Source organism: Pongo pygmaeus, chromosome 10, assembly GCF_028885625.2.
Source record: "Pongo pygmaeus isolate AG05252 chromosome 10, NHGRI_mPonPyg2-v2.0_pri, whole genome shotgun sequence".
NCBI lineage: Eukaryota > Metazoa > Chordata > Mammalia > Primates > Hominidae > Pongo > Pongo pygmaeus.
In genome coordinates, this window is record NC_072383.2 from 22,795,969 (window position 1) to 22,810,992 (window position 15,024).

At 39.2% G+C, this 15,024-nt stretch overlaps 1 protein-coding gene across 5 annotated transcripts; it reads right to left on the reverse strand.

Annotated features, from left to right (window-relative positions):
• Positions 1-710: 710 nt before the first annotated feature.
• On the reverse strand, positions 711-10,763 carry KCNJ8 (potassium inwardly rectifying channel subfamily J member 8). Of its 5 annotated transcripts, none has more exons than XM_054443902.2 (4): positions 10,666-10,763; positions 9,730-9,867; positions 8,424-8,864; positions 711-1,785 (listed from the first exon to the last, which is right to left on the reverse strand). In XM_054443902.2, exons 3-4 carry the CDS (start codon positions 8,795-8,797, stop codon positions 885-887), a joined length of 1,275 nt encoding a protein of 424 aa, XP_054299877.1. In that variant the 5' UTR covers positions 8,798-8,864; positions 9,730-9,867; positions 10,666-10,763; the 3' UTR covers positions 711-884. The 5 variants fall into 5 exon arrangements, with proteins under 5 accessions (XP_054299877.1, XP_063528558.1, XP_063528559.1 ...); XM_063672488.1 differs by lacking the exon at positions 10,666-10,763 and adding an exon at positions 10,189-10,261; XM_063672489.1 differs by lacking the exon at positions 10,666-10,763 and adding an exon at positions 10,076-10,115.
• Positions 10,764-15,024: the final 4,261 nt, after the last annotated feature.

Consider the following 15,024-nt stretch of genomic DNA (forward strand, 5'->3'; position numbering starts at 1 on the left):
GAATCTCAATGAGTGTTATCACTTTGACATCTCTTTTACATGGCTCTAAAAACATCTTGAGTTTTAACTTGGGATGATTTTGTGAAAGAGGAATCACAAAACTACAGTGAGTACAAAGAAAAGGTTTTAATAAAATATTCAATACAGTATTTCCCTGTGGGGATTCTAGAAGAAGAAGAAGTGAGAAGCTGAAGGAAGTGACTGTCACTGTGGGGAACCCAGTCCTAAATGAGACAAGACTTAGCTTTCCTCCAAAGACACCTTGTCCAGCTCTGCCCAACAGGCTGCAATGAGATGGACCACGAAACCTTCAGGAGTCACCGACAGACCAAGTGAATGAACTGAATCCACTTACAAACAGATCCACTTAAGCAGTTTTTGCCTCAGGCTTCCTACCAAATGCAGTATCATGGAGACAGGAGAAGGTTGATGTACAAAAGGCATTAACATGATTTTGTTTTTTCCCCTCCTATTCTATTTGCATTTTCAGAGTGATCATTAGTAACAGAGCAATCTGTGGTTTCACCAACTAAGCATTTCAAACAGACTCATTTCTTGACCAAATTTTGTGTTCAAGGCCTGTTACTAGTAGTGTAATTCTTGTGTTTCAAATTGAGAGAAACAAGAGCATACCCACCCCTACACATAACTTAAGTATATCACTGCGAATTCTACACGTATGAAACAAGCGTAAGTCATGAATCCTCCACTTTGTGTGTTACTTTTTATTACTACAGAAAGTGCTGTTGCTTGAATACGAATATCATTTAGTGTAATAAAATGTAGAAGGACACATTATTGTGTTCCAGCTCTGGTTCAGTCTGACAGTGCCCGGCATAAACCATCGAAACTTGATAAAAGACTGTCTTGGGGTTATCTTGCTGTCATGATTCCGATGTGTTTTGATTTCCTTCTGGAGTCATAAATTGCACCTTTGGTACCATTAGGGAAGAGTTGTTCCTTCGGATAGAATTGTTCCTCCTCATGGAATTGTTTCTTCTCATGGAGTTGCGCTTCCTCAGAGAATTTTGATGAGACAGTTCACTCTTTTGGAGGGTCTGAATAAGGATGGAAGGTTTCTCATCCAGCTCTCGGGCACTGCACCGTGGAGCAGCTACTTTAACAGTGTTGCCAAATTTGGAGTAATCCACAGAATACACTCCTTCTTCCTCAGTCACAATGGACACAAAGCGGTGGCCCCATTGGATCTCCTCAGCGATGTAGGAGGTTCGTGCTTGTGTGGTGATGCCAGTAGTTTCAACCACTCCTTCCAGAATAACTATGACCTCCAAGTCTTGGTTGGCCAGGTCAGTTGCTGAGATGTCATACAGGGGGCTGCGCTTGTCAATCACGTGGCAGATGATCAAAGGGGCCACCAGAAAAATGTTATTGCTCTCGATTGGGTTATCAACAGGAATGTCCAGTTGGTGAATAGGAACCACCTCCCCTTCAGGTGTAGTTGTTTTCTTGACCACCTGGATGCGCACGGAGGCACTAATGATCATGCTTTTCCTCAGGTCACCCACTCGGAACATGAAGCACAGCTTGCCATTTCGGACGGCAATCACAGCATGGCGGCTGAAAATCAAAGTTTCTGCCCTTCTGTGAGCCTGAGCTGTTTTCATGAAAATGCAGCCTAACATGACAGCATTGATGATCAAACCCACAATATTCTGGAGAATCAAAACCGTGATGGCCAAAGGGCATTCCTCTGTCATCATCCTCCCTCCAAACCCAATGGTAACTTGAACTTCAATGGAGAAGAGAAAAGCAGAAGTGAAAGACCTGTGAGGAATGATATCAGAAAAGAACACCATCAGGTCACATTTTGAATAATGAAATATGCCAAGCTGAGCTTTTCATTTTCTTCCACCAAAGACTATTAAATGCTTGCAGAAAGACTAGCCAACTTAAACTTGTAAAATGCCTAATTCTAAACTGTGTTTAGAACAGTCTGTCTCTCTCTTGCATGCATCTACCTCCAGACTTCTGAAGATTAACATTCTATTAATTAATTAAGTTCCTTTAAGCTAAGGCCTAATTCTATTAACATTCTATTAATGTTTCATAGGTCACATAGTGATGGGCCTAATTGTGTAAAAGATTAATATAGTTTCATATATATGCATATTTTACCTTGTGAAATACTTCACTTTGACAAAGGCACAGTTTACTTTGTAAAACTTTCTACCAGGTAGATATTTATTATTTATTGCGTATCTATGTTTAGGAGACTTGAGTCATATGGAAGGTACTGAGTACTGAGTGAACTTATTATTTATAATCTTTAAAATCATATTCATTAGCTAATACTTATTTTGTGTCTCATATAGAAATAGCACAGTGCTAAAAAACTAGTATAAAACACATTATTCCAAACAACTAGTATTTTCAATCGAAGGGAATGGTTTCCATTTGGAAAGAAAAGTGTCTTATTGATGATCTAATTTTGTTAAGTCAGGGGTCCCCAACCCCCCCAGGCCAGGGACCAGTGCTGGTCCATGGCTTGTCAGGAACCGGGCCACACAGCAGGAGGTGAGTAGTGGGTAAGACAGCATTACCGCCAGAGCTCTGCCTCCAGTCAGGTTAGTGGAGGCACTGGATTCTCATAGTATAGCGAACCTTATTGTGAATTGCACATGTGGGAGATATAGGTTATCCCTCTTTATGAGAATCTAATGCCTGATGATCTGAGGTGGGACAGTTTTATCCCCACACCATCCCCATCCCCCACCCCCATCAGTGGAAAAATTGCCTTCCACAAAACCAGTCCCTGGCTCCAAAAAGGTTGGGGAGCGCTACTCTAGGTGTTCTGGAGAATACTGAAATGATTAAAGGGAGAACTAGGGGCAGAAACTAGTAAATGACTGTGTCAAGATCACATACAGATATGCCTTATTTTATTCTACCCTGCTGTAATGTATTTTGCAGATACTGCATTTTTGTAAATTGAAGGTCTGTGGCAACCTTCGTCCAGCCAGTCTATTAGCACAATTTTTTCAAAAGCATGTGCTCACTTTGTGTCTGTGTGTCACATTTTGGTAATTCTCACAAGATTTCAAACTTTTTCATTATTATTACATCAGTTACCATGATGTGTGATTAGTGATATTTGATGTCATTATTGAAATTGTTTAGGGCAGCAGTCGCCAGCCTTTTTGGCAACAGGGACTGGTTTTGTAGAAGACAATACTGGGGGGTGTGTGTGGGGGAAAATGGTTTCGAGATGAAACTGTTCCACCTCAGATCATCAGGAATTAGATTCTTACAAGGAGCCCGCAGCCTAGATCCCTCACCTGCGCAGTTCACCATAGGAGTTCACACTCCTATGAGAATCTCATGCCCCTGCTGATGTGACAGGAGGCAGAGCTCAGGAGGTAATGTTTGCTCCCCCGCTGCTCACCTCCTGCTATGTGGCCTGGTTTCTAACAGGCCACAGACTAGTACTGGTCTGCAGTCCAAGGATTGGGAACCCCTAGTTTGGGGCACCATGAGCCATGCCCATATAAGATGGCAAACAATCGATAAATGTGTGTGTTCTGACTCCTCCACTGACCAGCTGTTCCCTTGTTTCTTCCCCTTTCATCAGGATTTCCTATTCCCTGAGACACAGCACTATTGAAATTAGGTCAGTTAATAGCCCTACAAAGAACACTAAGTGTTCGAGTAAAGGAAATATTCACTGTCTCTCACTTTAAATCAAAAGCAAAAATGATTAAGCTGGTGAGGAAGGCAAGTCAAAAGCCACGATAGGCCAAAGTTTAGGCCTGTTGTGCCAAACAGCCAAGTTGTGAACAATGGAAAGAAAAAGCTTTGAAAAAACTTCAAAGTGCTACTCCAGTGAAGACACAAATGATAAGACAGCGAAATAGCCTCATTGCTGAGATGCAGAAAATTTGAGTGGTTTGGATAAAAGACCAACTAGGTCACAACATTCCCCTAAGCCAAAGCCTGAATTAGAGCAAGGCCCTAACTCTCTTCAATTCTATGAAGGATGAGAGGTGAGGAAGCTGGAAAAGGAAAGTTTAAAGCTAGAAGAGATTGGTTCAGGAGGCTTAAGAAAAGAAGCCACCTTCAAAACAGAAAAGTGCTAGGTGAAGCGCCAAGTGCTGATGGAGGAGCTGCAGCAAGTTATCCAAAAGATCCAGCTAAGAAAATTAGTAAAGGTGGCTGCACTAAACAACAGATTTTCAGTGTTGAAAATGAAACAGCCTTCTATTGGAAGAAGATGTTACCCAGGACTTTCATAGCTAGACAGAAGTCAATGCCTGGCTTCAAAGCTTCAAAGTTCAGGCTAACTCTTGTTAGGAACTAATGCAGCTGGTAACATCAAGTTGAAGCCAATGGTCATTGACCACTCTGAAAATCCTAGAGCCCCAAAGTATTATGCTAAATTGACTCTGCCTATGCTCTATAAGTAGAACTATAAAGGCTAGAGGACAGCATATCTGTTTGCAGCATGATTTATTAAATATTTGAAGCCCACTGCTGAGATTTACTGCTCAGAAAAAGATTCCTCCATAGTATTACTGCCCATTGACAATGCACCTAGTCACTCAAGTGCTCTGAGGGAGATGTAGAAGGAGATAATTGCTGTTTTTATGCCTGTTAACACAACATCCAATCTATAGCCATGAGTCAGGGAGTAATTTCGACTTTCAAGGCCTATTACTTAAGAAATTTACATTTCCTAGGGCTATTGCTGACATAGATAGTGAGTCCTCTGATGGAGCTGGGCAAAGTAAATTTAAAACCATCTGGAAAGGATTCACCATTCTAGATGCCATTAAGAACATTTGTGATTCATGGGAGGAGGTCAGAATATTAATATTAACAGGAGTTGGGAAGAAGTTGATTGTAATTCTCATGAATGAGTTTGAGGAATTCAATACTTCAGTGGAGGGAGTCACTGCACATGTGGTAGAAATAGCAAGAGAATTAGAATTAGAAGGGGATCCTGAAGATGTGACTGAATTGCTGCAATCTCATGATAAAACTTGGATGAATGAGGAGTTGCTTCTTCTGGACAAGCAATGAAAGTGGTTTCTTGAGATGGAATCTACTCTTGGTGAAGATGCTGTGAACACTGTTGAAATGACAACAAAGAATTTAGAAGATTACATAAACTTAGTTGATAAAGCAGTGGCAGGTTTTGAGAGGATTGACTCCAGTTTTGAAAGAAGTTCTACTGTGGGTAAAATGCTATCAAACAGTATCACACATTACAGATAAATCTTTTGTGAAAAGAAAAGTCAGTTGATGCAGCAAACTTCATTGTCATATTTTAAGAAGTTGCCACAGCCACCCCAACCTTCAGCAACCACTACCTGGATCAATCAGCAGCCATCAATATCGAGGCTAGCCCCTCCACCAGCAAAAAGACCACATCTTGCAGAAGGCTCAGATGATCATTAGCATTTTTTAGCATTAAAATATTTTTTGAATTGAGATATGTACATTTTTCAGCCATAATGGTATTACATACTTACTAGATTACAATATAATGTAAATGTTTTATATGCACAGGGAAACAAAAAAGTTTGTTTAACTGGCTTTATTGTGATATTTGCTTTATTGCAATGGTCTGGAACCAAAACTGCAATATCTCTAAGGTGTACCTGTAATTAATATTATACTAACTTGAATTTTCTCACTTTGGCCTAATCCTGTGCAAGAAGCAGAGGGAAGGAACCAAGAAATTGTAGGATTTTCTTAGGAAGCTTTTTCAAATTGCACATCTACTCCCTATCTTAGTGAATAGACATCGATTTGGTAGGCTGAGGTTGGATCTGGGTAAGATGCTTTTGAAAAGTTCTCAGGTGATTCTGATTTACCCCCATATGGGAAGCATCACATTTGTTACTATCAATTTATAACACTTAATTTCACAATGAGTACTGCTGTGGCTTCTTCATGGAAACAATATTAGTCCTATCTTTGCCCCCAACCCCAATTTCAAACTTCTCTAACTTTATAGAAGACAAGCCTACACATTAGCAATCTCTCAAAGTATTACCTATTTATTAATGCTACAGACAACAGGTGAGAAAAATGTTTAAACATTTGAATACTTGGTATATACAGTGCACTTTGGTAGAAAATCATGAGGGATAAGCTAGAATACATGGATTATTCTTTTGATTAGCTTTTAAGTGAAGTGCAAAAATTGCCTTTCCCTTTTGTTGCTAAAATGATTCATGGAAAACTACAGTAATTGCCTATTGCACTAGCTACCCACAAAAAGATATCTGGTATAGCCCCAAAACATGGCAAACAATAAAAATGGACCCCAGAGAAGGGGTATGGATACGACACTGATTTCTGATAATGTATCCATACTTCAGAGAGCAGTCTAATGATAAATATCCCAAATGGTTTGTTTTAATGGTTTAAGAGACTATTCATGTGCCATATTTTGTATATTGTTTATGAATTCTAAATATTATGTATGGTACAAGACCCGGCTTTTTACTGACACTTGCTATGCTAAACAATCTCAAGAGATAAAAGTGTTTAGCTGTTTCTTTGTTCTGTTACAGAGAGAGGTAGGCTGGATAATATTGAGAAAGAGGAAATATATTGGTCTATTTTTTGACTCATATTAAATGAAGGAGTCAAAGAGACTCCTTGAAGGAGAAAATACATGGAGGAGAAAATGAGTCACCCTAAAAGAAGAATGGTCAAACATTATTTGGAAATACTGGTGAATATTCAATGAAAAATGTTGTTTCCAATTTTAGTGAGATGGTTGGACATTGAATTTACAAAGGGAAAAATGCAAAGAATTAGATTTATTATTAGTTACCTTTTACATTCTCATTGGGAGAGAATGAAGATTTATTTTTAAGGTTTGCTGTTATCATTTCTTTTTTCTCTTTTTATCAGTATCATATAATTTAGATTAAAAGTTTATTTTGATATGAAAATGATTCACCAATTATCAGTGCCAGTAAGTTTTTAAAGATATATATTATAGATAATGATATTTGATCTTAGACTATCTATTGAACGTTTTAACGGATATTTTAAGTATTGTGTTTTCTTTATATCTGGTATACTGATGATCTCCTATGTTTTCCAACTTCATTTTCTTTGAGACAACAGTTTGTGACAAGTTTGAAAAAAGAAAATAATATCTAATCAATATTAAAAGCAATAGATCAATTCAATACAGTTTTTACTCCTCAGAATTTGAGCTGAAATCTGTGGTGTGTGATCTCTGCACACTAATGCTGCCTTCCTCCTTGAAAGGCTGGCATTGTAGTTACTTAGCAAATGGAAGGGTGGACAAGCTCACAGTCTGGGGTCCACTTTCTGCAGTGATATGCTAGCTTAATAAGGTTTCAGGGTCACTAGAGGTCCCATTCTTTACAGTTTCCTGGTATCATAATGCTTTTTCAAGTTTCTTTGCTTTGTGAAATATGTGAATTTAAAATGTTCTTTTAAAAATATTTTGGAAAATTTTCCAGTATTATTACTACTGTTTTGCTTCACAGTGAACATCTTGGTAATTGATATAATTTATCTCTTTCCACCTCCCCCACCCCGCCCGCCCGCAAAACAAAGAAACAAATCACCTCAACTAAATGTTCTTAAACCATGTGAAAGTAAGAGAGGTGAATCACTGAAATCAAATTCAATTTACCTGTCTTTCAGATACTTACGATATGAGAAAGAAGCCAAAGTTAGGTAATCTAAGAACTGTCTTGTCCCTATTCTATTTAAACTTTGAAAGAAAAGTACAAAATTAAATTGCTTCTCTATAACCCCTTCCATAAAATTTTGGACTAATTTTCATTCAAAATTAGCAATTTCTAGTTCTGAATCTTAGCATAACTTTTAATTTCTGAATCCAGTGCAAGCAATCAGCTATTTATGATAATCTCGATAAAGAAGGGATGATATTTATTTCATTTTTTAGTAGATTTTTAATCTAGGACAGTCTCCCCCTAGGGCGGTCCCATTTTTTTCTTATTATTTCTGAAAATGTCATGGGTTAGAAGAGTCAGAAAAATGTCCACTAGCACAATATTTTTTGTTGATCAGAGATATTTACCTGTGGGCACTGAAACTATGGACAGCAGCTTTTTCATACTGAACTAAATGTGTGCGCTTTTGGAGTAAAGCACTCTGTGTAATCCTTTGAATTACAACTTTTTTTTGATAACTGGTATAACATTTTCAAGGCTAGTCCAAAGGACTGAAGCTCAGGTTTTCAGGGACACTTCATCCATAAAGCTGCATTTAAAAAAAACATTTACTGTGTTAGGTTTTATTCTTTATTGTGCTTTTTTGTTTCTGAAGATTCTAAAACAAACCCTTTATTTCACTTCCAATTAAATAATAGAATGATAAGAGAAAGGGCATTTTGACATTTTTTCTCTACTGTTTTCAACCCCTGCCTCATCCCACTACATTCTTACCTGACATTAGTCACACACACAGTGGACTCCAAACCACTTTTCTCCATTCCACTTTTCTCCATGTAAGCATAGATGTCCCCATGGGCAAAGGCCACCAGCCACCACATGATAGCGAAGAGCAGCCAGCTGCAGAGGAAGGACATGGTAAAGATGACCAGCGTGTGGCGCCATTTCAGGTCCACCAAGGTGGTGAAGATGTCCTGTAGAAAGCGTCCTTGCTCACGGATGTTCTTATGCGCCAGGTTGCAGGCCCCGCTCTTGGCGATGAAGCGGGCTTTGGGGAGGCGGTCTCGGATGCGCGGCTTGCGCAGGTTCTCCGCGGCGATGCGCGCCAGCACATACTCCTCTGGGATGATACTCTTTCTGGCCAACATCGTCTTGTCACCATAGCCGGCTTAGCCACCTCCCTCTCACCTGCCTCTCCGTCCCTGGACACCCGTCCTGCACGAGGGAAACATTCATTAAAAACTTAAAAACCCACCCTATCCTCACCTCTTGTGTCCTTGTATACAAGGATATGTCTGTACATGTGCGAGGTGACATGCAAAACCAAAAATGTGATTTTTACTAACCCAAACATGAATCTAGCTTGTGCTTGAGTTCTGGGATCTCAGAAAAATTACTTGGTTTTAATAAAAAGAACTGTTTCAATTTTTCTTATCATTCTGAGTACATATGGACATAGCCTTAGTTAAACAAAACCAGCAGCCTTCCGGTAAACAGCAGGCTCAAAGATAATTCTCTGCGATTAACCGCGTCTGTAAATTAGTGCAAGGCTACAGCACGTGGCGTCAATCATGAAGATTAAAACCAGTTGGGTGCACGGTCTACTTATTAAAGTACTTAGATGATGTAGCAATATTAAAAGTAAAGAGAGGAAATTCTTCCTCCGTTATTTTTAGAAGTAAGCAAAGGCCGTGACTCCTTGCGCAGTATAAATAACGTGTAATCTGACAAAATTATAAGTGGTGTGCTATAGAATTTATAAATTATAAGAATTATTTTAAATGCGAAAGAAGTATGAGTTGCATCTAAAAAAAAAGAGTTAAAAAGGTTCCTGTGGAAATCATAATATTATAAATTGAAAACTTTTTTTTTTTTTTTTTTTTTTACAACGAAGGAATCAAATATAAGGTGCAGGGGGAAAAAAAACCCAAGACAACAGCCTGCGGGTTGCAGTAGGGAGTGTGCCCCGAAAAGTCCATCCATCACTGCAAGCCTCTGCGGTGTTTTGCATTTTAAATCATTTACGGGAACATGGACAGCCTCCCCCCCTCCCCTCCCCCGGAGCAGCTTTGAAACTTACAGACTCCGGGTAGCGGGCGCGGCGGCTGGACCTCCTTGCACACGCCGGCAGGCCGCGGGCAGGTCCCTCGCTCTCCCATCCTGGCGCGCGGGACCAGGGGCCGCCCAGGCCGGAGGGACAGATTGGGGGCTGCGTGTCCTAAGGAGAAGAGTTAAAATAATAAAAGGTGCAACTGAATCTAAACGCAGGGAGGGCTAGAGGAAGGGGGATGGGTGTAGATCTTCCCCTCCCCCTGCTCAGCTCAACTCCCTTGGCCACTTCAGTGGGAGGAGGAGGGACTGGGGGGGGCGGGGGGGCGATGCTCCACAAATCAGCCTCCCAGTTAGGGCTTTGACGCACGCCAGACCTCGGAAGCCGCCGTTGTCGCGGAGTAGGGGGCGGGCGGGGAGGGGGCGAGCGCGAGTCCCCGGGAGGTAGGGAGCAGGCCAGAGGGAGGGACGACCCGGGGGAGGGCGGGACCTGCAGAGCCAGCTCCTTTCCAGTAGCCGCGACCCCCTGCCGCCAGCGTGACACACAAGTCTTTAAAAGGCTCTCTGCTCAGGGGAGAGAACTTTCTGAGTCCAAGTTCACTGACGTAAGGAGATTTAATTTTAAATTTCATTTTGTGACCTAGGTAGATAACTGGGCTACTTCATGATAACTGGGCTACTTCGGACTGAATAAATGCAGAGAGGTCAGAAAATATTCTTCCAAAGCGTTCAAGCTGTGGGCACACACAATTATTTACATTAAATTTCCACCTGCTAGGAGAGATACACGTGGAAGATGTTCTGAAACCCACTATAGTAAACTATTTCTTCACCAGCCAAAGCCAGTTCTCAGGGAATTAAACACACACACACCTCAAAACAGCGACTGTCCCCCCTCCCTCCGGCCCCTTAAGGAAAAGAAAGAAAAAAAGAAACCACTGACTGGCTCCCAGTGAAGAAATTTTACCCCAAACAGGGACGGCCGATAACACTTCAGCGCTGATAAGGCCAGGTCATTCGGTCCTCAGTAATTGGTTGCTTTCTGAAATGTTGCAGCTTCTTCCTCTGTCTAGATGGGTCTGAATGATAAAACAGCATTTGCGCACAAAAAAGGTTATACAATAAACATCTATAGCTTTTTGAAAAGGAGCCAGCGAAGACAAATGTGCTTTTTCCCACAGGTCAAGCCTCCTGATTTTGGCACTTGCGTTAATGGAAACTTTAATTCTTGGAAGTTTCACGTATTTTCCAAGACTCAGGCCGAAAGTGTATGGAGCATAAACAATGTATTCATTTAATTACCCAAAGACCTAAAATTAGTCTTTAATGAAGGCAAATTAAGAACTTTTTTTTCCCCCTTGTGGTTGGATCTCCTTAACCCCTGTAAGCCCAGGATCCTAGTTTGTTAGTGGTAGTCCTCCTTTCTACTGTCATTAATTTTTGCAGTAATTTATGTAGTATAATAGTTTTACAAGTGTATGAAGAATCAGTTTGTATAGTCAATTCCCGCCATTGTTCTATTTTGCCTTTGACTTTGTACACATTATTATTCATTATTTTAGCCTGGGGAACATTTACTGAACACCTTTGTAAGCTTTTTTTAGGTTTATGTGTCTAGAGATATATAAATATATGTCATAGTTGTTGCTTTTAAGAGGCAGACAGTTGTAGTAAGAGAGATATACTCTAATACAAGCAGTGATGTGATTAGAATAGGAAAGGAAATTTAAAAATGCCATGGGAATTCAAATGAGAGATATTTAAGAGTAGGAGACTAAGGAAAAATCCATGGATTATTTGGCATCTGATCTAGGCTTTGTAAGTCTAGATATATTTAGGGTATACAGAAAAGCAGAGAAAAGACAGCCCACGTCAGCACTGATGAAGCCAAGTTGGCTACACAGCAGGATTGGACACTTGAGTTCAGTGCTCCCTGGGCAGGCGCTGTTACCACCTACTCTCAATACTTAATGCGATTTTCATGTACTCGTCACTCCCATTCCCACCACTCCTGTACCCCCTCCCTTAAACTGGGGACTGCTAGAGGGCAAGGCTGTGACTTGTTCATCTTTGTAGCAAGGCCCTAGCACCATTTAAATTATAAATGGGCTCAAAAAATATTTTTGAATCAATGAATGAAAAATACAAAGTTGAAAAAGCATATTGGGGCCTTAAAAAATGCATAGACAGCCTTAAATGCTCAACAAAAGAATCTGAGGAGTCCTCAGTATGTAGTGGTAAGCCATGGAAAGATTTTGATCGGAAAACTACACAATAAGAGCCTGTTTTAAGAGGATTGATCCAGAAGCAGAGAATATAATGGCTTTAAGGGTTGCGTTTCTTGAGCTCCAAAATTCTGTAACTGGCAGAAGAGGGTGCTGGAAACTGTTACATTAATTAGAGAAGGAATGAGGTCTTGGGCTAATAGGTAACATCAGTGGGCAATATACAAATACATACAAAAGGAATGTTATACAGAGTCAATATTGGAAAAGGGAAAAGTCAGAGGTGATGGTGATGTTTATCGTAGTAACAGAAAAATAGTAAGAAAATTGGAATGAGAAGAACTGAAGTACTGTGGAGAATTTATGAGAAGATTTGCAACAAATCCATATCTGAATTCTCTGAAAATTCTGTTCTTTTGGTATAATACATATTTCAGACTCTTTTTTTTTTTCAGTGAGGTGTATTCTTCCAAATATGCAATTTTAAATCGTTTCGACTTGCTTTCATAACAGAATGTCATATTTTTATTAGTAATTTAACTTGATTGATTCAAAGTCAGGGCACATAATAAAGATCAAATTTGAAGAAATTAATAAGTAAATGTTTGACAATAGTAGGCCTAAGAACAAAGAGTAATCATTTTTAAATGGTAAAGCATGTGTACTATAAGAATATTACAGATATATATTTTTCTTTGTATTCCCTTTCTACATTGTTTCCTTAAGCAGTGTATGTCTTTGTCCTTCAACTAGTTTTTCTGCACTAAGTGGAAGCTGCATGAGAGCACGTTATTATCACCACACACCCAGGGTCTCAAATTGTTCCGAGATCCCAAGAGTAGGTACTCAATAAATACTTGTCAAATGAAAAGAAGTAGGAATAGTGTTCAAAACATGGTATTTCTCTCTCTTGCATTTTCTCTCTCATCTCTCTCTACCCTTCATGGTTTTGCAACTATTTCTCAGAACCCACATAGGAAATGTGAACTTTTGGAATTCACTTTGAAGTCTATTTCTATAGCTGTCTGCAAAAATTTTCTTATTCTCACTTTTCTCTTTACTATATTGCTCTACCTTTAAATCAAGCTTGTCCAGCACGTGACCTGCGAGCTGCATGCAACCCAGGAGAGCTTTGAATGCTGCCCAACACAAATTTGCAAACTTTCTTAAAATTATGAGATTTTTCTTGTGATTTTTAGCTTATCAGCTATCGTTAGTGTTATTGTACATTATGTGTGACCCAAGACAATTCTTCTTCTTCCAGTATGGCCCAGGGAAGCCAAAAGATTGGACACTCCTGCAAAATTATCAATTTCTCCCTTCTTTAGCAACTTCCCTAATTTCCCTAATTGCTCTAAGTCAGCAATACTTAAACTTGTCTGGCATTTGCTAGCTAAGTTTCTCTTTACAACTTGATTTTAAGCTTAACTGACATATACCTCTATCCCCCAAAAGTCTTTCTGGACACATAGTAGCTGCTCAATAAATATTTATTATTGACTGACCTCTAGCTCTCCCTCATATTATGGTCCAAACAGTGAACATTTAAATTTACCTCTGGCTGAGAAATTGGCAAAAAAAAAAATCAATTAATTTTCAAGAGCACATTTACTACTTAGGGCTTATTTTATTCATCTGCTTATTCAATCACTATATGCTGTTGTCCACTAAAAGGTATATTTTCTTAACTGTTCAATAATTTTCTTAATTGTTCTTTCAGGAGTGAAGACTAATTTGCACACTACCAGAGGAGATCAGTAATAAGTTTAGAACACAGCTAATTTTATTTATTAAGAAAAATATAATTTTCTTGAGTATGCAGGAATCCTGTTAGAATTTACTCATGTTGCAGAAATTTATGCAATTAAAAAGCAATTAAAAGATGTTGGTTCACTTGTAAGCCAGCATCTTCAAGGTTCCTTTTAGACCCTATGAGCATTTTCTCTGGGTTTCTGACATTCTCATTCTCTTAAGAAACAAAGCTTGTCAAGTGCCTTCAGACAAGTAGAGAAAATATTAGGTTGATGCTTTTCCTAATTGTCTGCTGCTTTGATTACTAAATGCAAATCAGCGAAGTTTCTGAAACTACCCTTGAGAGCAAGGGTGAAATTCTTGCAGTTGTTGACTTTGCCTTTGACATGACTTGTAGACTTCAAACTCTTGGATTTCCTGAGCCATATTAGACTTAAAAATTTGGAGGGTCTTCAAAATGGCAATGGAAACGAGTCATGTTAGCTGACCAAATAATGGTTGGTCTATTTGCTTAGTATGCTGCTTTATTAGTGTCCTCATATAAACCACTTTGGAACATATTGCTTTGGAATCAACTTAATAAAATTGTTACATAAACTAGTAATCAAAACAGCATGTTATAAACTTACTTTTTTGGAGTTATCATGGAATGGGAATGACAGTATAACTCTTCTCAGTTATTTGTTCCAGTGAATTCGGAGAACATTTCTTTTTGAGACATGTATCTATTTATGTGCAGAAAAGCATCACTGTTTTAAATAAGGTCACCCGATTTCTTCTTTGCAAGCTCAGCTCCTCATACTTTAGCAAGCTCACAGGTGTGAATCAGAAGGGTCAGGAAAGGAGGCACTCAGAACAATAACTACCCTTTGATTTGCATCTAGGTGAGCAAAACAACATCCCTGCTCCAAGGCATTCTTGGGGAGAAAGCTGTTAGCAAACAAGTAATACATTACATAATTATTAATAGTGGTAAAATATATAAAGAAAATAAATCAAGATAAGGATCAAAAGTAACTAGGGCCAGAGATGACAGTTTTAGATAGGGTTCAAAAAAGTCCTCTTTAAAACAGTGACATTTGAATAAAGAATCAACTGTATGATCAACTTGGGAAAGGGTGCTTTAGGCAGCCTAAGAGCAAGTGTAAAAGCTTTGAGGCAGGAAATAGTTTGATGTGCTTGGAGAACAATAAGAAAATCAGTATAGCAGATGGGTAAGAGGAAAGGCAGAAGAAGAGCTGGGAAAACTGGGAAGTGCCTTCACTGTTCTCTCCATTTACCCAATGAATAAGGATTGGGAGTCTGCCAGGTAACTAGATTATGAAAATCACTGACCCTAATCCTTGAGA

Bases quoted from the DNA above. Each gene is read 5' to 3' on its own strand.
- KCNJ8 (XM_054443902.2), bottom strand. From the start codon at position 8,797: ATGTTGGCCAGAAAGAGTATCATCCCAGAGGAGTATGTGCTGGCGCGC. The intron at 1,786-8,423 runs GTAAGAATGTAG...CATTCCTCACAG, and splicing joins GTGTGTGTGACTAATGTCAG to GTCTTTCACTTCTGCTTTTC.